Source organism: Schistocerca americana, chromosome 2 (genome assembly GCF_021461395.2).
Source record: "Schistocerca americana isolate TAMUIC-IGC-003095 chromosome 2, iqSchAmer2.1, whole genome shotgun sequence".
NCBI classification, from domain to species: domain Eukaryota; kingdom Metazoa; phylum Arthropoda; class Insecta; order Orthoptera; family Acrididae; genus Schistocerca; species Schistocerca americana.
In genome coordinates, this window is record NC_060120.1 from 1,016,451,055 (window position 1) to 1,016,477,756 (window position 26,702).

The window sequence follows — 26,702 nt, forward strand, 5'->3', positions numbered from 1 at the left end:
CGGAAACTGCGGCATTCTGAAGTTGTTAACCTGGCTCTACAAAATATTGCATCTGCGGCTGCTAGAAGAAAGAAATCGGCGAAGCGTCCTGGTCGTTTAAAAAATTTGTCGGTTGGTCAAAAGGTATTAATTAAATCCCACCGTTTGTCTCACAAAGGAAAAGGCTTGTGTCGCAAATTTTTTCTGCTTTATAACGGTCCATATAGAATTCGCAAAATTATTCATGATAACACTGTCGAAGTAGAAACTCTTAAATCTCGACGCTCTAAAGGAATACATCATATATCAAACGTCAAAATTTTTGTGGAATGACATACTTGTGAGAAACTAACAGCTACATGTAAACATGCGGAGAGTACAAGGATACCGCGCTGTGTTTTGGTGGCGGCACATACTCAAAGCAACAGTCAAGTCTGCGCGCCGCACAAGGCAGTCGTTGACCGCGAACAATAGCTTCCTACGTCACGCGCCCACAGCTGATCGAGCGCTCAGTGCGAATGCACTGACAGCCGTAAACAAACACACAGTCTAATTTCTCCGACTAAATTCTGTATAAAGCTATAAGGACTTGTTGAATTGTGTTATTAACATTCAGTATTTTCCAGGATACGGTTGTGTAAAATATTTGAGAACTTCAGGTAAATTCTGTGCGTGTCCGACGTTAAGACGACCTGCTATCGAGAAATTTTCAGGAAGAATGTAATTTCGAAGAAGAAACTAATTAACTAAAAAAAAAAGGTAACTGTTAATTGAGTTCATTTTTCAGGTAACATATTTCCACTTAGGTACGTACTTTAGACGTAATTTGCTGCTCGCGATTACGTGATTCATACTTTGTGCTAATTTCATGTTCTATGGATTTACTTGTGAAGCGACGTGCTTGTATACATTTACTGATTTTGACAATTATTGATTAATGAACTGGGTTGTGACTTGTATATATTATGCATCGCTTGGCTGCTATGCTTTTTCACTGATGTCATATTTTTCTATTATGTTCCTGCTGTGCTTATTTATTTAAATTATAATTGTAACCTGATTAATTGTGCTGACTGTGATTATGTATGTATGTTATACTTTGTGATCTATCTGCTTGCGCCTTCATGTCTACTTATTAAAATGACATATGAACATTTATTTGCTTATGCTGATGTATGTTGTACTTTGTCATTTATCTGCTTGCGCCTTCATGTTTACTTATTAAGATTACATATGAACATTTATTTGCGTTTGCTGATATGATGCTAATGACCTGTTTAATACGTAAGATATATGTTTACTGCTATGCGTATGGATTACATATTTACACATTTCTGTTTTGTTGCCATAACTGCTCTTTAATTTGGTGTATAGAAATGCTGATATAAGGTGTACAAACATAGAGTTTAGGTCACACTACTGTATTAATTATAGATTGTTCACTTGGCAGAGCCTCGTTGTAGGAATTGTGCTGCATCCACTTGTTGACATTTTGTTCTCTACTGGCATATTTACTCGCTATTGCAAGTTTTGCTTACGCTCAGTGCCTTATATTTTAAGATAAGAAAATTAACTGCTATAATTCGACGAACGACATTAGTACAAGAAAGTCATAGAAGTCACATGAGCTGAGGTTTTATGGAAGCTGTATAAATTTATGCTAATAGGAAGGAGGCTAACGACATGACAGACCGAAACTAGGTTTAGACCATTAACAGTTATTACACTGCATTTTTCGTGAGCAATTGAAATAGGAAGTGACACTTGACACAAGAAATACTCCAAATGTTTGCTTCTGCTATGATTCTTGAAGTGGTGTACACACTGTGAAACATTATGATTATTCACACTCCGTAATCGTACTTAATTACTGAGAGTTATTCGAACTAAGTCTGTTAGAGGTCAGGTATGCATTTCTTTTATTTAATGATGGACAAGGAACCAAAATGTATCTTATAATTTATAATGAGTAGAAAATTTGGGTCAGATGGATTACACAGAGGTTGTGTGTTGGCAATGTGTGTTCGGATTGTATGGGATGCTGAATTGAAGTTGCATTAGGATTTTATCTGTACTTGTTCGAGGAGACTGACGAGAGGAAAGAGTTGTTATGGAAGTGAAATGATATTGGTGCTGAGGTTTATATTTATCGATGTATTATTATAGGTATTGAGAGTATATGAAGTTGTTTGTGGACAAGAGGTAAGGTGATATTGGTGCTGAGGTTTACATTTATCGACGTATTATTGAGGTATTATTGAGATTATGTGATGCTGATAATTATTGGAGTTTTGGTGGATAAGAGGTAAAGTAAGTGAGGAGCATATTTTTTTTTGTTGGTCTTATGGAACAAGAGGATGAAGAGAGCAGACTAAAACACTAAAATAGAAGGAAGATAGTCTATACACACACTTTGTTATATCACTAAGCAGTATATACTTTTTTTTGAAGAGAGGAAGTAATTGCATATCGTGGCTCACTGACAGTTGTTCAACAACAGTACATTTTGATCTGGCTTGGCAAACATTCGTCTTGACATGATGACTATGACGTTGACCTAACTATTATTGACTGTTATACATTGCTGCCACTACTACTTGATACACATGATGAACATCAGATTTTGACAGAATTACATTTACACAATTAACACTATTCAATTACACAGTAGTACTTAATGTGGATGAAGGATGAGTGAGTGTGTTCTGTGTGTTTTCCTTTACTAATCCTACCCACCTATCTCCTAAGTATTATTTTATTTGTTGGTAGTGGCTTGCACTGACACCCATAAATATTATAGGTTTACTGGTATTTGTGTATTGTAATAGTTAATATGAAAATTATCTGACATCATTTGTGTGTTTGTTATGATTTGTATGTTACTGTAAAAGCATTTGTATGTGCATTCAAACTATTGTTCATGCCTGAACTGTCTGATTAGTGAAGATAAATATTCTGAACTGTTACCTGCACTTTTCAACATGATGTGTAACATTTAGTCATGTTTAATTTCTGCTGATGAACTGTGTGATCAGTGTTAGTGAATTTTGTCGAACTGCTTCTGCTGAGAGATGTGACTTTTTGCTGTTTGCACCTACTCAATATTGCTGGGTGCCACTGTTAGAACTGTTTCTACTGAAATGATGTTACTTCTTGCTGTCTGCACCTACTCAACATTGCTGGGTGCAACTGATGGACTGTTTCTGCTGAAATGATGTTGCTTGCTGGTGTCTGCACCTGCTCAATATTGCTGGGTGCCACTGATGAACTGTTTCTACTGAAATGAAGTCACTTGTTGCTGTCTGCACCTACTCAACATTGCTGGGTGCCTCTGATGAACTGTTTCTACTGAAGAGATGTCCCTTGTTGCTGTGTGCACCTGATCAACATTGCTGATGCCACTAATGGACTGCTTCTACTGAAATGGTGTCACTTGTTGGTGTCTGCACCTACTCAACATTGCTGGGTGCCTCTGATGGACTGCTTCTACTGAACTAATGTGACTTGTTGCTGTGTGTACCTCTTGAACTTTACTGAGTGCCACTGTTAGAACTGTTTCTACTGAAATGATGTTACTTTTTGCTGTCTGCACCTACTCAACATTGCTGGGTGCCACAGATGGACTGTTTTTACTGAAATGGTATCACTTGTTGGTGTCTGCACCTGTTCTCAACATTGCTGGGTGCAACTGGTGAACTGCTTTTCCTGAAATGAAGTCACTTGTTGGCGTCTGCACCTGCTTAACATTGCTGGGTGCATCTGATGGATTGCTTCTACTGAACTAATGTGACTTGTTGCTGGGTGTACCTGCTAAACTTTACTGGGTGCAACTGATGGACTGCTTTTACTGAAAAGATGTCACCTGTTAGTATCTTTTTTTGTATAAACTAATCATTGAAAGCATTTTATGTGAACATTTGTATAAACTGATTTTTTGTATATTGTGTAAACTATTATGTAAAGTCACATGTATGAAAAGAAGTTGTATTGCTTACTGTATTTCATATATTAGGTTAGTAAAAGGTCAGTGCAAAGCCAAAATTTTAACTAATTATGTGATGTTTAGGTATTAATATTATCTTTATTTTTGTCTGTATTATTGTGGACGAATTTGGTGGTATTTTCACCACCAATGCTGGCAAAAATACCATCAAATTCTGGCCTGTGGAGGAGGGGCATATGAAAGGTGGCTACACTGTGCCACTGCGCCAGAGAGTGCGCCAAAGAGTACTATTAAGCCGCCTCCACAGTGCCTGTTTAGAGTTCGTGGCAGTCAGTGGTTGTTAAGAGATCGGAGAGGACAGTGCGTGTTAAGAGCTCATGGCAGTCAGTGCTTGTTAGGAGATCGGAGAGGACAGTGTGTGTTAAGAGTTCGTACTGAGATGTACTAGTGGGCACTGCTTGTCGTGAAGTCGGAGTAAGATGTTGTAGTAAAGAGTGTTGTTTCATGTCTTATGCAGTTATTTGATGGGAGAGATAGCAGATGATATTGTAATGAGTGCATTCGTCAATATATATGAAGGTAAAATTTACCATGTTCGTTTATTTATTTGTGTATCTGAAATAATGCGTCACTACAGGTTCAGTCAACAAAGCATCTGGCTTGTGTTCTTGTATTAGAGTGAATTCTGGTTTTCTTGCGTAATCATAGTTTTTCTAAATTTCTTTGTCACGTCAGTATAATTGGTATCAAAATTCTTGTCTTGTTGGAAAAGAACCGTGCCAGATGTGGACGTTGAGTCACACTCCCACATACAGAACAGCTACACTAGTGCTTATTGGTTTTGTAGATTTTTATAGTTGCTGGGGTCTTAATTAATTAACTGTGTTTACGAAAATTTTCTTACATTGTTTGTTGCAGTCAGATAGCGTAATAATACTAGTCAGGGCCAACCGATTACGAGACACAGCGTAATCGGACATACAGCTACGAAAAACTAAAAATATTTGCATTATATTTAATTAAGCCCCCATGCAACTGTCCTGCTGGAATTGCCCAAGTGCGGCGGAATGCAAAATGGACGTTAATGGATGCAAGTGATTAGACAAGATGCTTACGTACGTATCACTGTCAGAGTCGTATATAGACGTATCAGGGGTCCTATTTCACTCTAACTACACATGCCGCACGCCATTACATACTCTCCAGCTGACATGCAGGGTCCATCGATTCGTGAGGTCGTCCGCTCGATACAATTTGGAACGAGACTCGTCCGACTAGGCAATATGTTTCCAGTCATCAACAGTCCAATGTCGGTGTTGACGGGCCCAAGCGAGGTGTAAAGCTTTGTGTCCTGCAGTCGTCAAGGGTACACGAGTAGGCGTTCGGCTCCGAAAGCCCATATCGATAATGTTTCGTTGAGTGGTTCGCATGCTGACACTTGTTGATGGCCCAGCATTGAAATCTGCATCAATTTGCGGAAGGGTTGCACTTCTGTAGCGTTGAACGATTCTCTTCAGTCGTCGTTGGTCCCGTTCGTACAGTATCTTTTTCCGGCCGCTGCCATGTCGGAGATTTGATGTTTTGCCTGATTCTTGATATTCACGGTACACTCATGAAACGGCCGTACGGCCGTGTTATTACCACCAACTTTCAAATCGTGCACCGATCACCATTCAAAGATAAGGGAAATTAGAGCTTGTACTGAGGCGTTCAGACAGTCGTTTTTCTCTCGTGCGATCCGCGAGTGGAACAGAGAGAGAGAGGGGGGGGGGGAGGGAATTGTGCCCTCCGCCACAAACTGCTTGTTGGCTAGCGGAGTATATATGTACATAATAAGCGAAACCATGCTAAACAAGTAATAAAATCATTCCAGGATTCTTACGATAAATTTATTAGAAACATGAAACATATACATGGAAGTATACGTGGAGGGCAGAATTTCACCCATGAAATGTTGAAAAAGTTTAATCAGTTGGAAAGAGACAAAGCTACAATTGATGTAATAAATAAAGAACAACGGATAATAGATTATAAAAATTACATATAGTGCAACTGCTGCAGCAAAGAGGGAATACGTGCATCACCGATACGATAAGACGAGTCAATAACAGACGAGCTCCAACTCGTACTAAAAAGTAAAAAATTTGTAAGTACTGCGGCCCAGATGAAATAAATATCTAACTCATTAAGTATGGATAGACACAGTGTGAGGGAGATAAGGCTTTAACATTTATTCAATGAATGCTGGCGTATTAATGAAGTTTCTGTTAACTGGAAGACCGCGGAGGTAATTATCTAAAAAAAAAGGAGGGGGGGGGGCTAAGAAGAGCAAGCGACTATTACAAATGTATAAGCCTTTTAAATGCACTTTGTAAAACTTACTCAAAACATTAAATAATCGCTTGAGAGCAATAGCACATGTATTCCTGGGAGAAGCGCTAAGTGAATTTAGGAAGAGACGCTCTCCGAACGATAACATTTTGAGCATTAAAAGAATTCTAGAACAACGACGGGAAGTCAGTCGAGAAACATATGCTGCCGTTACTGACTACGAGAAAGTTTTTCCCTCGATCATTGAAACGACTATTGTCAGTAATGGAAGAAACTGGATATCCAATATATCTGATACAAACATAAACTTTCATGAAAGTTCCAAAAATAATGTTGAACTTAGGCGGCTCAAGAACGGAAGGGTCAATAATAAATCAAGGTGTCAAGCAAGTATGTAGCTTATCACAGACTGTCATATATTGAGAATCTGTTAAGCAAATGGAAGAAAGTACTACGTGGTACGTTACGCTACGTGCAGTTGATGAAGTCCTTATACAGGATAAGGACGCAGATTTACGAGCTTCCATGTACAGATTATACGAACTAATAAGACAATGATAGAATATGAAAATGGCCATTAAAACTAAAGTTGTGTCAGTATGGATTGTTATTTAAGACAAGGCTCTGGAATAAGCCTCCAGTTTCAGATAGTTGGGGAGTGATAACTTAAATAACGATGATGTACAGAATAAAATGAAATTTCAGCAGCTACCTGGAACTACAAATAAAACTTTACTGAACAAGATGAGAAATGTTTGCAAAACAAAGGGTGTGTATATCTGGCTTTAAATGTTGTGAAAAATCTGTCAAAAGTTTTTCGTGGAGAGATCATATAAGAAATGAGAACATACGAGAAGAGTCAGAAAAATTTCACTTAAACGACAAAGTAAAAGACTACAGCAAGAAACTGAGGCACCATATTCAACATATGGAAACGACAGAATTCTCCTCATTGTAAACAAATGCAAACGCTAAGGAAAAAGAGATGTTGGAAAATGAAGAAAAGACAGGCTTAAAAATGTGGAGTCAGAACAGGCGTATTGTCTAAACAATGAAGTGAAGAAGAAAATTACATTCGGTAGGACGACGGTTCAATTCCGTCTCCGGCCATCCTGATTTAGGTTTTCCGTGATTTCCCTGAATCGTTTCAGGCAAATGCCGGGATGGTTCCTTCGAAAGGGCACGGCCGATTTCCTTCCCAATCCTTCCGTAACCCGAGCTTGCGCTCCGTCTCTAATGACCTCGTTGTCGACGGGACGTTAAACACTAACCACAAGAAAATTACAAGCTTCATCCGTCAACGACAGGTCATTAAATTTTATCTTGCTTTTCCTAACCTACTTCTTCCCTCCCCCTCCTCTACCCTACCCTTAATGAGTGTGGTGATAAACGGCTATGACGAATTGGGGGGGGGGGGGGAGGTGGAGGTGGAGGTGGAGAAGGCGCGCGACGGTGCAGATATCTCCGCTGCTTATAGAAGCGAGTTAACAGGCGTCCGTCTGTTAGGAAACCAGTTTCTTGTGAGCAGCTCCTGTTACGAGAGCGTCGCTCGAGGTCGTGTCTGGACTATACCCACCCAAAGCAATCAACGCTGGCTCGTTTTAACCCTGGCCTCGGGACAGCCTTCTTATCTGTCAAAGATTGAGCACGCGTCTCCGCTGTAAGCGACACTGGAACAAGTCTTCCTTCTCAGCCTTACTAAGGGACCAGTGATAGTTCACAACTTTCGAAAACAGACGAAATCACAGAATGGCGCTTTTCCACCTTTGTTGCCTAATGTGCCTTTGTCAGTGACTAACAATGTCTGAACAATGGTGCTACGGCTTCGAACTCCACAGTCACGTGTTTCAAGAACAAAATTTCATATGACTAGTTGTTTTTACCTTCGCTCAAATACACACACTGGAGGAGATCGACAAGAATCTTGTGTGGCCACCTACTTCAAATAAACAGGGCAGTGGCTCTACAGGCATTGTATTTCACTCGAACATTCTGTAGCGAAGATAGCATTGATTCTTTTTATTTTAGACAACCATTTTTGACAGGCTTTCCTATCATCTTCTGATTTTCAAAAATTGTTACAAAATATGTTCATTGTGATTTGGAACCTCATGTCAAGTTGTCATAATAGTGGATAAAAATGTGGCACATTATACAAAGATTTGTCAGAAATAAAACATTTACAGCCAAGAAACACCTTGGTCACATGGCCTTGTCCATGTATGTGGCGTTCATAGATAAAACAATTTTGTTTTTTGTAGTTGTCTTCACAATTTGCCATTTGTACAATGACATCAGCATGTAATAGTGTATTACTATATTGGTTCTTGTTTATATGGATCCCTCTGGCGCTTTCTTCTTTCCATTTTCGGAGGGCGTTGTCTATATAAATATTAGAAAGAGTACGCAATAAAGTACACCCTTCTCTCTCACCGTGGTTTATTAAAACCTTTTCCCCTACATAATCCGTTATACATTTAAATTTTAGAAACCTACTAGTTTATGGACCCAGCTGAAGTAAAATAGTAATCCATCGATATGTTCTTCACGTTATTTGTTGAAATTTCTTGACGTACCTGTCCAGTTGCCTGTAATTGTTGAAGCTCAGTTATCGATAATATGTCTTGAGTTTTATGTCTGTCTCTCTGAAGCATGAAGTCTGGAGAACAACACAGGTCTTTACAGAAAATGAGTGAAGCCACTCTACTCTCCTTTTCAAACGACGTAAAGTTAAAACTTATGCAGGTATTTGCAGACGTTCCACCTCACTGGAACTGTGCTGAGAGACGGGAAAGGAACCACAGTGAAAAGGCTCTAGTCAACACCCGCCACTTTCGTCGCGCATGTGCAAAGCTTCTCGGTCTCTAGCACGCGTGCCGTATTTTTGGGGCACTGAAGATTTGTCATAAGCACGTCACCCTCGGCAGAATTTACTGTAACTGAATGTCAGTTCATGACACATCGGCGGCAAACACCCTCACAAAATCTTGAGATTAATTATACTAGAAACATACTGTACCTAAATTCCGATATTCGGCGTGGTCGTGTCGTTAGAGATGTCAAGTTACTGAGGTGAAGGAAGAGCATTCGCGTCCTGCTGTATGTCCATTTTTTCTCTTTTTTTTCATCTTCGCGTTCGTAACAGATTCTGAAACCAGCAACGATGTTTGTATTCTTGTCACAAATATTTGGCCATTTTTCCGAATATGTAGCGATATTTCTGTGTCCCTGTTAGTGATGCTTGCGTTTGGCTAGTGTTCTGTAATTTTATTTTAGACATAGATCAAATTCCACCTATGACATACAGAATCTGGAGGTAACTAGTGCATGTTCGAAACGGGTGATATTAGGTATGTAACTCTAAGAAAAGTGCACCCTTAGTTATTTTTGGATTATGAGAAAACCTACGACACTGTTGACTGAAATACGCTATTTGAAATTCTGATGGAAACAGGGATGAAATAAAGAGAGCTAAATGATATCAAAATTTTGTACAGAAACCACACTACAATTGTACGAGTCTAAGGACATGAAAGCGAAGCAGTAGTTGAGAAGGTAGCGAGACTGTATTGCAGCCTATCCCCACTGTTACTCAACCTATTGATTGAGCAATCAATAAAGGAAATCAAGGAGAGTTTTGGGAGGAGAATCAGCGAGAAGAAATAAAGCGAGAGGTTTGCCGATGACCTTGCGATTCGCCCAGAGACGGCGAAAGACTAAGAACTCCAGTTGAACGGTACGGATAATGTTTTGAAAAAAGTTGTAAAATTAACAACAGAAGTAAAAACTAGGTAATGGAATGTAGTCGATGCTGAGGACATTAGGTTAGGTGTAAAACTGCACTTGGCGGTGTCCATGGTTTTTATGTTTGCGTGTTGCTCTTTGTAACTGTTCAAAAACAATGTTCAAATGTGTGTGAAATCTTTCGGTCATCAGTCCCTAAGCTTACACACTACTTAACCTAAATCTTCCTAAGGACAAACACACACCCATGCCCGAGGGAGGACCCAAACCTCCGCCGGAACCAGCCGCACAGTCCATGACTGGAACACTTGAGAACGCTCGGCTAATCCCGCGCGGCAGTAACTGTTCCCGTGTTGAACACTGGGAAGTGAACACGACGAATAACTAATTACAAGTGGGTAGCGAATGACACTGGTCGTTCGTATTTTCCTATGCTTCCTAAATGACCTTAGCTGGTATTTTGTTTCACTTGCAGCAGTTTAAGCTGAGCTTATAGATCTCACCTCAACTACCTCGGAAATTGCGACATATTACTGAAAAACAGTCATATTTGTGACAACCGAGATCATAGACTTTATCGTACCACGTTTGATCCGCAGCAGTTTCAGGTTTGCTATTAGGTCGCAACCTAACTACAACCCGGAAAATCGTGACGTATTCCGAAAGCATGGATTACGTTAAACGATTCTCATTGGCTACCACATGCTATCACCGGACTGGCTACGACCAATTACTACGCGCTGGCAACAGCAGCAAGCAGAGGAAGAGCCGTCGACACAGGAAGTGCAGTTTAGCCAAAATACGTAATGGAACGCAAAGTCAGGTTCTTTTTATTTCGGCAGCATAACAACTGATGATGGCTCACCTAGAGAGGATATAAAACCCAGATTGCAATACCAAGAAAAGCGTTTCCGGAAAAGAGGAAATTGTTAATTTTTTATATACGAGGGGCGTTTGAAAAGTCCGTGCAAAGTCCGAGAGATGGTACCACCGGTGCGTATCGAGTTCATGTTTAGTTGGTAGCATCTTCGGAAAGAACGCACACCAAGTTTCAGCCATATTCGTCTATTTCTTTGTGTTTTGCATTCGTGTGAATCAAGGAAGTCGAGTGATTGTCAAAAAATGGACGAAGAAAAATTTCGTGTGGTGACTAGACATTACTTTATGAAAGGCAAAACGCCTCAGGAGACTAAAGAGAAGCTTGATAAACATTACGGTGACTCTGCACCTTCGATTAGAACAGTTTATAAATGGTTTCAAAATTTTCGGAGTGGCCATATGGGCACAAGTGATGCTAAACGTTCTGGACGTCCTGTGGAGGTTACGACTCCAGAAATCATTGATAAAATCCATGATATGGTGATGGATGACAAAGACGTTAAGGTGCTTGAGATTGATAGTGCTGTGGGCGTCTCGAATAAACGAGTACATAATTTTTTGCATAAACATTTGGACATGAGAAAGCTATCCGCAAGATGGGTTCCGCCATTGCTCACGCTTGACCGAGAACGGAATCGTGTGAAGTGTGGCAAGGATGGTTTACAGCTGTTCAGGAAGAATCCGCAGGACTTTAAGCATCGTTTCGTCACTGTAAATGAAAAATGGATACATTCCAGAGGCCAAACAACAATCTAAACAATGGGTTACCAAGGGAGAATCTGGACCAAAAAAGGCGAAGACCAGTCCTTCATCCGAAAAGGTTATGGCTAATGTCTTTTGGGATTCGCAAGGGATAATCCTCATCGATTATCTGGAAAAGGGTAAAACTATTACAAGTGCATATTATTCATCGTTATTGGACCGTTTGAAAACAGAGCTTCAAGAAAAATGCCGGCGATTGGACCGCAAAAAAGTCCTTTTCCATCACGACAATGCACCAGCACACACCTCAGCAGTTGTGGTCGCAAAATTAATGGAAATAGGATTCCAACTCGTTTCACATCCCCCCTGTTCTCCAGACTTGGCCGGCCGGGGTGGCCAGGCGGTTAAAGGCGCTACAGTCTGGAACCGCGCGACCGCTACGGTCGCAGGTTCGAATCCTGCCTCGGGCATGGATGTGTGTGATGTCTGTAGGTTAGTTAGGTTTAAGTAGTTTTAAGTTCTAGGGGACTGATGACCTAAGATGTTAAGTCCCATAGTGCTCAGAGCCATTTGAACCATTTTTTTTATAATGATACGCGTGCAAAACTGCCACATCGTGCATGACATTTTAATTTATTACTTCTATGCTACTAACTGTTCGCAGTAAATTTCGCAGACGGAATTCACGGATGTCGCAAAATGCTCCTACATTATATCATGGCACCAGAAATAGTTCAGGAGATATGACGTTAAACACTGAGATACGAAAAAATTGCCGCATCATGCATGAAATTTTAATGCATTTATTCTTTGGTAGCGAGACACTCCTGCAATTGATTCAGCTTAAGGAAATCTCTGACACCTGGCAGCACTTCTGACAGCTTGGAACTGCTAAGCGTGAACGGCTGTAGCGGGAAACAATAGCCGTCTACAGAGTTTCGAAGAGGCGTTGCCGTTGAGACGTTTACAAAACAGCGCTGTAGACACGCGAAGCAGCCGCTCCCAGCGTACAGAAATTGACCGGGATACTGTAGTTGTGTTTGTACAGTATACGTATTTCTTTGTACGATTCAAATGGCTCTAAGCACTATGGGACTTAACATCTGAGGTCATCAGTCCCCTAGACTTAGAACTACTTAAACCTAACTAACCTCAGGACATCACACACATCCGCGCCCGAGGCAGGATTCGAACCTGCGACCGTAGCAGCAGCACGGTTCCGGACTGAAGCGCCTAGAACCTCTTGGCCACAGCGGCCATCTCTTTGTACGACTGTTTCATACGCTGAAGGTTTTACGCATACTTAGAAACGATTTTTTCAATATTACACAAGAAACAGTTCATTTTGGGTTTTAGTTTTTAATATAAAATTGGCAAAATAAATACCCAGGTAATGTTGGGTGTGTAGCCAGTTTGAAATAATTTTCGGTGTTAGTCGTTTTTCAGTACATCTGTGGAGTGTACTCTTGTTCGGAAATGCTCTTTCCTTCGCGCGGGACTACAGCCAAATAGGTTTCTTGGAATATATTTCCGCCAGAATGAGATTTTCACTCTGCAGCGGAGTGTGCGCTGATATGAAACTTCCTGGCAGATTAAAACTGTGTGCCCGACCGAGACTCGAACTCGGGACACAGTTTTAATCTGCCAGGAAGTTTTATATTTCCGCCGTTTGACTTTAATTATTCACTCATTTTTTTTATGCAATCATGATTTCGGCTTTGAAGCCATTACCTAATGCATGTTGAGATGTTAAAATATGTCTGATGTGTCTGTGACATGTCATCGCCGGCCGCTGTGACCGAGCGGTTCTAGGCACTTCAGTCTGGAACCGCGCTGCTGCTACGGTCGCAGGTTCGAATCCTGCCTCGAGCATGGGTGTGTGTGATGTCCTTAGGTTAGTTAGGTTTAAGTAGTTCTAAGTCTAGGGGACTGATGACCTCAGATGTTAAGTCCCATAGTGCTTTGAGCCATTTGAACCGTTTTTGACATGTCATTGTCGAAAAAACATTTCTGGTCTTGTAGACCATTTGTCGTATTATAGGATAGAGTATGTGTCGAAGATACATGATATGGCTGACATTGTGCACAATGAATAGCCATTAACGAACAGTTTGGTGCATTTAACAGTTAATACATTATTGTGACCTGCAGTCAGCGACAAATGCAGGTCACAGGAATCTATTAGCCTTTTAATATGCCATACTGTATGTTAAGGGTTTCTCACTGTGCACAGTGTCATCTTCCTTATGTGCTCGTATCCTGTAATACAACTGATCTATACGACCAAAAATATGTTTATTCGACGATGACATGTCACAGGCAGGTCAGACATGATTCAACATCTCAACATGCACTAGAGAACGGCTACAAGCCGATATCATGACAAAATGTACAATTAAGCCAAATTGCGGAAATTTCTTTAAAGAAACAATTTTCTACGGAAGCGAACGTCGATGATAAACACTTCTAACAAGTGAATCGAAGCTTTTGAAATGTGATGTTACAGTAGAACGCTGAAGGTAGGAAGTTACATCGAACTACTAATTTCAACTACAAAAAAACACGTTTGATCGCTAAAAAACTTGTCACAGCCAAGGATTAGCAAAATACTGCTATGCTAAGGCCAAAAATGGGCATTGCCACGAATTTTACGGGAGCATACATTTTAAGGAACGAATAATAAACAAGAAATCCAATGCAGGCGGTTTTCTAACATCCTTCATGTCAGCTGATGACATGGTGTACTAATTTAGACCTGTTGTTGATTTCGGCTGGGACTCACAGGACGCACACAACGTAAAAGAAAAGATAAAAGACAAAATCTGATGTATCATATTCCACCACCTAAAAGAAGCTGTATGTATGTATTTCAGGAAAATAATAAAAGCGCCACTGAAGATGCCACAACTGTGGTGACATGTTTTGGCGATAATTTTTGTACTTGCAGAAAGGCTGACTCATCCTCAATTCATTTTTCTGTAAGCAAGGGAACTGAACTCAAAACTCCAATACGATCGTCTTTGTCTCCGGCAAACCTTATTGCACAATCCCGCTGCATAGGTATAAAACTGCACTGAAGGAAAATAACGTAGTATAAGGTGTGTGCCGTACCAGGTTCCAGAAGGTGAGGTACTTCGACTGCCCCAGTCTCCAGAGGAGTTCTGCGCCGGGCGAGCCGTCCCCGCGGGGGAACTGGACGGTGAGACCGCCGTGGATGGCGACCACGAAGTGCGCCACCGCCACGGCGTGAAGCGGCAGCAGCGCGGCTCTCTTCGCGTCCATGGCCGAGGGTCTACTGCCGCGCGCCGCCCGCACTCCACGTTTTCCTTCAGGCGTCGCCCCCTCCCCGACAACAAGGCGCGCAGACGCCGTTCTTAATCACCGCACTCGCGGTCCGCTATTATGAAACTGTCGCCGAGGCACGGCTGATTGTATCCGCGTACCTTCCGTAGATGATCTCAGGAACGAATTCGCACCTTTCCTTACGGACCCGGCAGTGCTCAAGCGAACGGCAGTAATCTAACCCGCGCTGCTTTGATACAGAATCTCACCTCCACTGCGTTTTAGGTCAATAGTAACGCAACTAACGGCGAAGGAAATCCAGGCCGCTGCGCTGCGATCGCTTGCAGGTTGGCAGCTCTGTTACACCTGGCTACGTCACCGGCGGCGGCGAGGTGACAGCGCGCGCGGCTATCGCAACAGCATACGCTGTTTGCCGCTGCGGAGAGATGATCACGCGATCTGCTTGCCGGAATACTGGGTTAAGGACTAAGGCGGTTACACACTCAACTGCCAGCTTTACAAGCACGCACGTGCAAGCACGCACAAGCAACTTTCGCCTCCACATAGTTTTTTCTCGTACAGGCGTCAATTTGAGCTTCGACTGCATGGAGATCGGACGACGACTATTTGCTCTGTACAGTGTGTAAACTTTTAGATGGCAGACCTCTCCCGAGTCCTGAATCGGTAGAAGTCGGTAAACGTCGGGAGACTTCGGAAGGCGCGCAGTTTCGACTGCTGCCAACATTACGTAGCTTACTGTGTTGTACAAGGTAGCCATTGTCGTCAGCTTCGTTATTGTTTTGCGCTGTGCTGTTCTGCGTGTTTTTATTGTGCAGTTGTGCTAAACATTATCAAAATGAGTGAAGAGGCAGTTGCTGGCCCATCTCGGGAGTCGCCAACACCTACCGGTAGGCCTACGGTTAGAAGGAAACCAGTATTACGTAGCGATGCTCGCAAAATTATATTGTGTGTGATTGAATGCTGCGAAAGGGAAAGGGAGCAGAAAAAATTGCTTCACCCCATTTACAAATCTTCAGTGAGAGCTGCTACATACACAAACAACGCATGCGTAGCATTGGAAGATTCAAACAGTTTTCCAAGAATCATCCTGGCGTATCACCATAAACGCCTGGCAAGAAAAGGTGATTTTCCATTTCAGATACTTTGTTCGCGATCACTTTGAAGGAGCCCCCTATTTCGACCGAATTAACTTATATCTCATTTTTCCTTGCTACTGTATTATTTCGAAACACATTCATATTACAGTACATTTCCAAATTCAAATAAATACATGCAGTGCAGAAGGCATTTTCTTATAAATCTTTCTCTCTCTTTTATCTTAGGAAAAGTGGAGAAATCGAAGTAATGATCGATGATTTCAACCAGCGTGTCATTCGCGACACGATAGCGGAATTTTATTCAGTGCGGAAGATTGTGTCGAGCCTGCGAATACTGCTTCCAGTTTTGCACGACAAAATAGGCTGGAAGCGGAGTATTGTCTCGCTGAGAAAAGTACTTTTGTCTATGGGATTCATATGGCGTAAGGTGGAAAACAAGAGGACTGCGTTGTTAGAACGTCCAGACATTGTGCACTGGCGATCTCGTTTCATTGTTGACATGAAGAACTTCAGGGAAGCAGGCAGAGAAATATTTCATCTCGATGAATCGTGGATCGATAATAACTTAACGTTTAATAAATGTTGGCAGAGGAAGGGTGACTTACCTGAAGAGAGTGTCGTTGGTATCACTACATGGGGGAGCGCATAGTAGACGAACATATATACAATCATTTTTATATATATAGATTTTAATGTACATGACGATTTCAGTTTCGTTTACGAACAGCATTTAAAGCGAGTTTTACTTCCAAGCCTTTCGTCTGCTTTCGTGTAAGCATGGCGCGCAGTTTGTAGTGCCAGCACTGCAACTGGTAGGTGTGCCTCGTCCCCCCCCCCCCCCCCCGCACACCCATCGGCTCCTCTCCCCTCGCCAGCCAATGCTTGCTTCCTCCTCTCCCCGCACTCACCTCACAACTCTGCCGTCTTACAGTTAACACACTGTACAGTTATGGTACGATCTAATTTTTCACAGTCTTGACATACTTCATAGAATGCCAAGTCTGATACTGCAGTTTCATCCCTTGTGGTGTCTTACCACAGTTCTCCTACTGCAGCAGTGCACTCTATTGAAACATTGACCCATCCACTTACGGAGGAACCTGTCAAACTGGTATTCACATTATAAGTGAATGGTTTTGAAGTCCCCTTTAGCAGGCCGGTTCACAAATTCCAGTACACACCGCTGCACTGCATTTTATGCTCTGCAGTGTACCGCCATGACCGAAACTCTTGGCCGTCCTTCCTCCCTGTCTCTGAGCTGTCTTCTTCTGCGTGCCGGAATGCAGACACCATCTACTACCACAGTTTGACGATGTTCACGTTACACCTGTTGACTCCCTGTGCTGACTGTTACAGTCCACTGCTGGTGCTTCCACGCTACCTCTCCTTCTTCAGGGATTGTTTACTTGGTGGCCAGCAATGAGCTCCCAGCCGACTCTTGACTCGGCACGTTCTGGACAAGCCCACCTATTCCGCCGGCCTAGGTGGGGGAGCAGTTCTCAGCGCTACAGTCTGGAACCGCGCGACCGCTACGTTCGCAGGTTCGAATCCTGCCTCGGGCATGGAGGTGTGTGATGTCCTTAGGTTAGTTAGGTTTAAGTAGTTCTAAGTTCTAGGGGACTGATGACCTTAGAAGTTAAGTCCCATAGTGCTCACAGCCATTTGAACCATTTGAACCACCAATTCCAAACAGCCTCAGCCATCGTACTAATGCACGGCCCCTAGCGAGATCACCCAGGATTTTCAGACACTTCCTCACACTGAACTCCGCGTGATTCTGCTCGGTATTGCTGAGGAATTCTTGGCTGACGGCATCAAATCAGTCAAAAGACTAATGACAAAAAAAAGAAAGAAAGAAATCTTACTCCGTCTCGCGGTGATTCGTTGGGCCAGCCAATCTGACGCAAACAAGTGCTGCCAGCATGGTATAAAAGACCCTCGCCCTACCTCATGACTTGTCAACCACCCCCCACGTCAATGTCAGTACTTCCACTTTTAAGTAGGCTGTTTAGGTTTTTATGTTGGTAACGCCACTATATGAAAATCACTGACTGTGCTCTGTGAAGTCTGTGGCTGGTTTGCATTGATGGAATATTTGCTATTGTAGTGTTGGGCAGTTGGATGTGAACAGCGCGTAGCGTTGCGCAGTTGGAGGTGAGCCGCCAGCAGTGGTGGATGTGGGGTGAGAAATGGCAGAGTTTTGAGAGCGGACGATCTGGACGCGTTTCCGTCAGAAAGAGTAAATTTTTAATACTGCATATCATGAACTGATATATATATATATATATATATATATATATATATATATATATATATATATATGTGATGACTTTTGAACATTATTAAGGTAAATACATTGTTTGTTCTCTATAAAAATCTTTCATTTGCTAACTATGCCTATCAGTAGTTAGTGCCTTCAGTAGTTAGGATATTTTATTTAGCTGGCAGTAGTGGCGCTCGCTGTATTGCAGTAGTTCGTGTAACGAAGATTTTTGTGAGGTAAGTGATTCATGAAAGGTATAGGTTATTGTTAGTCAGGGCCATTCTTTTGTAGGGATTATTGAAAGTCAGTTTGCGTTCCGCTAAAAAAATATTGTGTGTCAGTTTAGTGATGATCAGAATAAGGAAAGAGAGAAATGTCTTGAGTACGTTCAGTTTTGCTAAGCTGTTTGAAAATCAAATAACGTAAGAGGTTTATCACCACAGTAATTCATTAATTTTTCTAAGGGGATGTTTCACAGTCTGTACTGCAAAATCATCACACTGTGCCACTCCACTAAAGGAAGTGGCGGCGTGCCAACTCGCTGCCACGTGTCCTCTGGCAATAGTGCAGCACTTTACACATTCTGGCGGGAAGAAAAAACTGCCTCAAAATTTCTGTTTCACACAATAATGTACAAACATGAGTCCTCTCTATTGAGGCAGGTAGTTCTCCGCGGTGGCACAGTAAATGTGCACTCATTGTCACGAGTTACTTACCTGGCTCTTACACCTGGTACTTCATTTCGAATTCTATGGGATATTAATACTTATCATTACTTTCAATGATCGACTGGAACACAAGGTTGCTGTTGTAGGATATTTACGTTTACCGTTACCTAATAAAGGCTTCTGAAACCCAACTACGCTCTGCTCTGCTGCATTAAATTATCATTACCATTACCAGATTCGTCCTTACCAGGCCATGATTGCGTTGGTGGAAGTTTTAAAATAAACTCAACTAAACAGACGTATAGTAGACCAGCTAACTGTTTTGCGGTTAAATGTTTTTGGAGTACCGAAGTAATAGTTGAGGTATCACATGTCTAATGAGTTTCAGCGTGACTCAAGTTCTCAAAGGTCTGAAGACAAAATAACACGCCTTAAACTGTTAACTATAATCAGAATAGTACGCTGCATTCGTAGACTTTTAATAATATTGATCTCAGATCCGTCACGTTAGACCGCCCATCCTCTCACGAGCATCGACATTCATTTCTTCATCCTTTTATCTTAGTACAGAAAAATGAATGCGAGATATACACAATATGTAATGAGTCTGAAAACTTTTAAATGTCATTTTCTCTTTTGTATGCAATTCAGCTTTTGTGCCATTTTCAAGCACAGGATTTTATGTCATACTAGCTGAATATCCGGCTTTACCGGAGGATGTATTTATTCCAATCTGCTACCAGTCCATTTTCTCCTCCCCATCTCTCTTGAATGTCCCCCCCCCCCCCTCCTCTCACTCTCTCTCTCTCTCTCTCTCTCTCTCTCTCTCTCTCTCTCTCTCGATCTGTGTCTGTGTCCATTTGCTCCCCCCCCCCCCCCCAAATTCTCTCTGTCCGTCTCCACCTCCTCCCCCTCCCTATGTCCATATCATCCTCCTCCCTCTGTCTATCTTGGCTTTCCTTTCTTCTTTATCTCTTCCTCTCCCCTCTCTGTGTCCATGTCATTCTTCCCATGTCTGTGTCTGTCTCCTCCTTCCCTCTTATCTCTCCACGTTATCACCCATACCCTAATACGATGTTGCTCGTTCTTAGCGTCACAGTATTTCTCCTACGAGAGCAATCTTATATGAAAGAATTAACTGTGTACAGGTCATTAAGTGACATTTTATTGTAGCAATAATTAAAATGAATCATTCCAAGAATGACCTGTTTTTGCAAATCTCCGGTACACGTGCGTGAAATCCTGTGAGAGGCCCATTTCGAAAGCTAACGAAAGTCGATAGCCGATCATGTGGTCGTCGATATTGTGCGTGACGTGAAAATGACGTCCCGTTTGCGGGAATTATGAAACGGGCGTTACCACAAAAGAATCAGTTACAAAGAGTAATAATAATTCGAGGATTAAATAACCTGTGACCTAGTCCGCTCTAAAGAAGACACAAAAATACACTGTGTGAAATTTATTCTGCCAGTGGCGACGCCCGCAACGTCATATCTATCAACTATGAGAGGTATGTGGTTTTGTTTGTTGCCTGACAGTAAGTAGTATTGTACCAAGTTTGGTTGAAATCGATCCACGGGTTTACGTAGACTTTTCAACCATCATTTTGCTCGCGTACACGCATTTCACACATATTCAACACGTTTAATTCATATTTGTACACACATTTCACGTATACATTTATCGAAATTCTCCCTGCAGTTTGTTTCCACGCAGTTCAATGTTTATGACGTCGTATCTCCTGAACAAAAATGTCCAAATGTGTGTGAAATCGTATGGAACTGAACTGCTAAGGTCATCAGTCCCTAAGCTTACACACTGCTTAACCTAAATTATCCTAAGGACAAACACACACACCCATGCCCGAGGGAGGACTCGAACCTCCGCCGGGACCAGCCGCGCAGTCCATGACTGCAGCGCCTGAGACCGCCAGGCTAATCCCGCGCGGCGTATCTCCTGAACTATGAGTCGTAAAGTGATATAATTTTGTTCAGTACCACATGTGGATACTGCCTACGAAATGTGTTGCGAATAAAGTTGGTAGCAAAGCAATAATAAATTTCAACGTTATGCATCATGTGACAGTTTTTTCACGCATCTCAGCGTTTATGACTGAATATCTCCTGAACTATGTGTCGTACAGTGATAAAATTTTTGCAATTCACTAAGTGCTTAGATACTAGATGAATAAAATCTGGGTATTGGCGCGTCGTAAGCTACACTTCTTTTTCACCCCCACCCCCGCCACTTTGATTCTTTCCAGGCAGTAAGAGATAAGTTCACTAATTTTAGCTGAATCCAGCCCAGTGGTTTAGGAGGAGATGTGAAACATACATACATTTTTATAAGATGAGTGGATCATGTCATTGACATAGAGCTGTGTCGCTCTTGATAGTAATAGAGTTAACTGATAACAAGTATTAAAATCTCATACTTGAAAGTAACACAAAAGACAAAATTGCAGTAGTGAAATTAGTTAACAGCTAAATGGGAAAATGACCTCATCTAAAGAATTTATGGAGGCTGCGGGCCCGCATTAAAGTACAGCAAGTTAATGAAAAACTTTTATTCTTACATTAAGCTACTTAGTGAGTTGAAGAGATATCCACATGATGGGTGTAATTATTTCAGGACCAATGGTGAAACACACTTCAATCGTCTTTCAACTGATTAGACAGCAGCAGCATACGAAAGACCGACGGAAATGCTGCGATTCCTCACTATCTGAACGGAATAAGAAACCTCATATTGGCACCTGTGTACATCTGTGAAATGCAGATGTTGAATTGCTGCCGCAGATAAATAAATACCATAATTTTTCCCCTTCTGTTATTATTTCTGGAAGATTTTGTCTTTTTAATAGCAACAAGTCTGTCTGTATCAGGGCCACTGCTTTGTATTTCACTATAAGTAAGACTAAGGAACATCGATTCCGGGCAGCTTAGGTACTTCTGTAAAACAGTGTCGGTTTACAAGTTGTGACATATTCATGAAAAAGTTTTCGGCGATCCAGGGAAATATTTGCTTCATCATAATCCCAGTCTCGGATCACAATATTTATTTGTAATCACGTAATTAATTTTGGCAGGTAATAATCATCTTCACTCCTAGAAAAATGTAGGCACATAAAAATAGCCTAATTTACAAACTCAGTCCTAACTACACTAACGTTTTTTTTTCTTTATTGTTATTTTAATTCCCCACAACGGGGGCGGACCGGCAGCGGATAAAAACTGCTCTTCAGCCAAAGGTTACATACACTATATTTAAAGATGGTTAAAATATATAAAAGGTGTCACTAACAATGATTTTGTAAAAAATACATAAGTGGAAGATATTAACGATTTTTACATAAGAACAAGTAACAACAAACGAGGACTTTATAAATACATACACAATTAGAATACTGAAGGTCTTTAAAGCTCGACAGACGATTTTATATTACAGTTAAAATACATCACTGATGAATGCTAATGATTCCATGGCATGATGCTGATGCTATAAGTAAGACTAAGGAACATCCCTCCTTGGCTGGCCGCGGTGGTCTAGCGGTTCTAGGCGCGCAGTCCGGAACCGCGCGACTGCTACGGTCGCAGGTTCGAATCCTGCCTCGGGCATGGATGTGTGTGATGTCCTTAGGTTAGTTAGGTTTAAGTAGTTCTAAGTTCTAGGGGACTGATGACCAAAGTAGTTAAGTCCCATAGTGCTCAGAGCCATTTTAGCCATCCCTCCTTGTCTGACAGTGATAGGCTTTTGATTTAAAACAGACGAAACAAGGGTATGTTTCATTTACTCGATCAGACTTTTACAGTAATTTGCAACACATTTACTTCACACTGTTCAGCATACCGCCTCTATGAAGATTGCTTAAAAACACATTTGCTTGTATGTGCCTGCTTTAAGACGCCCACACAGACAATAGCAGGGTTGACAAGCATGCATGATCAAGCACGTTGCACAAACGAGCTAGATGGTCTGTAGAGTAATTGTGCGCAAAATTAACCACTGTTCAAACTACTTGTCGCTTGGTTCATTTTCAAACATGCAAGTTTTTGCGAGGATACCAGAGTACAGGACGACCCAAATGTCCGTTATCATCTGAAAATTTGATACTTCACGGAACAATGTAGGTAGAGAAGTAAAAATTACCACACATACTTGAAATAGGAAAAAATTTGGAAATTTGTGGTAAGTTCCTCTGGGAGTAAACTGCTGACGTCATCAGTCCCTAGGCTTACACACTAGTTAATCTAACAAACTAATTTACGCTGACGACACACACACAGCCAAGCCCAAGGGAGGACTCGAAACTTCGACAGGGGGAGCCGCGCGAACCCTGACAATGCGCCTAAGACATGGGCCGTGCTTGAAATAATGTGGGGTTTTATTGAAAGCAAAAAAGTCCACAAAATGATCAACAGATGGCGCTTCATATAATACAAAAGCAGTTAATTGTGATTTTAGCTAAGACGATGTTCTTTACAACAAACGTTCAACATGTCGGCAGTCAATCATCAACAATACCTATGGTCGAACGGCAATGTTGTGTGCAGAGCTGTACAGCGTATCAGTAGGGACGGTGAGAAACTGCCGCCGGATGTTTTCTTTTAGCATTCGTGATGAGGTCGGACTTCCTCCTTCAGGTCTCCCCACACCCAATAATCACGCGGATTGAGGCCTGGGGACCTGGGAGACCAAGTGTGACGCAAGTGGCGGCTAGCACGCGATCCGCACCCGACGATGTACGCAACAGATGTTTCAAACGTGTGGCAGTTTGAGGTGGAGCATCAAACCTACATGAAATTTGTACCTTCAAGCAGGTGTTTATCAGACAGGCTAGGGATGATCTCACCCCATCTCTAACTACGGCTAATTTTATACACGATTCTAATGCGGCGTCACTGACGTGTTGCTGTCCAGCGCCATCTGTTGGCCAGTTTTTTCACTCGTTTTTGGTTTCAATAGAACGCCAAATCATTTCAGACATGTGCGTCAGTTTTTACGTCTCTACCTACATTATGCACTGAATCGTCCGTCCCCGGTAGCTGTGTGGTCGCCGGCACGGTAGCTCAGCGTGTTCGGTCAGAGAGTTTAGCTACTATCTGCAATTAAAAAATAAATAAAAAAACTGAGTGAATGGATCAACAAACAACCTGAACGGGTTGAGATTTTCACTCTGCAGCGGAGTGTGCGCTGATATGAAACTTCCTGGCAGATTAAAACTGTGTGCCGGACCGAGACTCGAACTCGGGACCTTTGCCTTTCGCGGGCAAGTGCTCTACCAACTTTTTTTTTTTTTTAGATCTCATTCTGTTCTATATTGTTCGTTCCATTCGTTCGATGCGGACGTTCGATGACACCCGTGCAGGTCCTTCGTTGATCCGTTCACTCAGTTTTTTTATTACAGAGGGCAGCTAACCCTCTGACCGAACACGCTGAGCTACCGTGCCGGCTGGCAACTGAGCTACCCAAGCACGACTCACGCCCCGTCCTCACAGCCTTACTTCTGCCAGTACCTCGTCTCCTACCTTCCAAACTTTACAGAAGCTCTCCTGCGAACCTTGCAGAACTAGCACTCCTGGCAGAAGTAAAGCTGTGAGGGCGGAGCGTGAGTCGTGCTTGGGTAGCTCAGTTGCCAGCCGGCACGGTAGCTCAGCGTGTTCGGTCAGAGGGTTAGCTGCCCTCTGTAATAAAAAAACTGAGTGAACGGATCAACGAAGGACCTGAACGGGTGTCATCGGACGTCCGCATCGAACGAATTGAACGAACAATATAGAACAGAATGAGATCTAAAAAAAAAAAAAAAAAAAAGTTGGTAGAGCACTTGCCCGCGAAAGGCAAAGGTCCCGAGTTCGAGTCTCGGTCCGGCACACAGTTTTAATCTGCCAGGAAGTTTCAACCTGAACGGGTGTCATCAGACGTCCGTCACGAACAAATTCAACGAACAATATAGAACAAAATGACAAAAAAAGTGGTCAGCGCTACAGATTGTCAATCCTAAGGGCCCGGGCCCGGGCCCGGGTTCGATTCTCGGCTCAGGCACTGGGTGTTGTGTTGTCCTAACCATCATCATTTCATCCCCGTCGACGCACAAGTCGCCGAAGTGGCGTCAAATCGAAAGACTTGCACACGGCGAACGGTCTACCCGACGGGAGGCCCTAGTCACACAACATTATTATTTATTATTATTCCGCGAATTAGAGCATTTTTGAATGTTAACGGACTTTTGGGTCACCCTGTCCGTGCTAGAGCGGGTGTACCGAAAATCTGCACGCTTGTACAGGCAAATGTCAGTTGCAAGGTATTCGTAGCGACATGCAGCAAATCAGTCACAAACTGGTGTCAAAGTTTATTCCCATGCAAAAGCTAACTTTGTTCCGAGAGCATTAAGTCGAAAGCCCATCACGGTGACGCAAAGTACTGTGTTGCATAAATATTAAAAGGGCACTTCAAAAAGAAAATTTACATTGATTATGATTGACAGCCGTTCGAAACTAGATGAAAATAAATGCAGAATTAAGCTAAGAACATTAAGTGGTGAAAGTAAGAGACTATGGAGTGGGGATGTAGACAGTGTGACGGATGGAAATTGGTGTCGGCCCGGGGGCCCTGCTGGATAGCCTAATGGTAAGGCGTTCGCAATAAGCAGGAAATTAGGATTGGAGTTGCGGTCCGGCACAAATTTTCATGTCACCAACGGGTAGAATATCTGTACCTAATGCAGCTGACGCAAAGATATTCGTATTCAGCGAATTTATCTCGATTCATAAACTTGTACAATATTATGGCACGCCAATTAACTTTTACTGAATGCTGCACTACACTTAAAAGTGACACACATAGATGAGACTATTTTTCGATATAGTCACCAATCTCAGTTAACAACGGATACATCGTTCTACCAATCGTTCAATCTCTTGACCATAGAAATCCGCTCCTTGGTCACGGAGCAATTCGAGAACCGCTGCCCGAACGAATGAAGAACAAGTTTGGCGGCACTGTCTTTGGCAGGCTACTTAAATTTTCGTGCGGAACGACCTGATTGACTAATTTCAGTACTAAACAACTCGGAATTATTTACTTGTCAGGACAGCCTTGCCGGCCGGTGTGGCCGAGCTGTTCTAGGCGCTACAGTCTGGAACCGCGCGACCGTTACGGTCGCGGGTTCGAATCCTGCCTCGGGCATGGATGTGTGTGATGTCCTTAGGTTAGTTAGGTTTACGTAGTTCTAAGTTCTAGGGGACTGATGACCTCAGATGTTGTCCCATAGTGCTCAGAGCCATTTGAATCATTTGAGCCAGGACAGCCTTCCCTGCGACACCCTTACAAGCTATTCGTACTGTCTCTGCCACGCTGTATATGCCTCTGTTTGCGCCCTGACCTCTCATACTTTCGTGATTTTTCTCATAGCTGTCATTTTTCTAGCAACTGTGATATGGAGTCAATTCCACAAAAAAGTGTACTCCGTTATCTATATGAAATAAAAGACTCTAATATAAATATATGTTTACGTGAAAATACATGTTATTTCTAATTGCACAATTACCTAATACTTAATCCCGTCGCCACCATTATTGATTATAGCTTGGCACCTTTGTGGCATGCTTTTCACGAGATTTTCTGCGTCCGCAGCTCGTGGTCTCGCGGTAGCGTTCTCGCTTCCCGAGCACGGGGTCCCGGGTTCGATTGCCGGCGGGGTCAGGGATTTTCTCTGCCTCGTGATGACTGGGTGTTGTGTGTCGTCCTTAGGTTAGTTAGGTTTAAGTAGTTCTAAGTTCTAGGGGAGTGATGAC

General features: G+C 42.3%; 1 protein-coding gene across 2 annotated transcripts in view; it reads right to left on the reverse strand.

Moving 5' to 3' along the window:
* The window catches only part of LOC124594940 (androgen-induced gene 1 protein-like), a 223,507-nt gene that overhangs the window by 190,007 nt on the left and 6,798 nt on the right, over nt 1-26,702 (reverse strand). Inside the window, exon 1 of one of the 2 annotated variants that reach the window (XM_047133443.1) lies at nt 14,690-14,879. The exons of the other annotated variant lie outside the window; for it this stretch is intronic. Coding sequence (XP_046989399.1) covers nt 14,690-14,860 — 171 coding nt within the window. The 5' untranslated portion in view covers nt 14,861-14,879. Of the gene's footprint in view, nt 1-14,689; nt 14,880-26,702 lie in introns of those variants that run through there. 2 annotated transcript variants of the gene reach the window in all.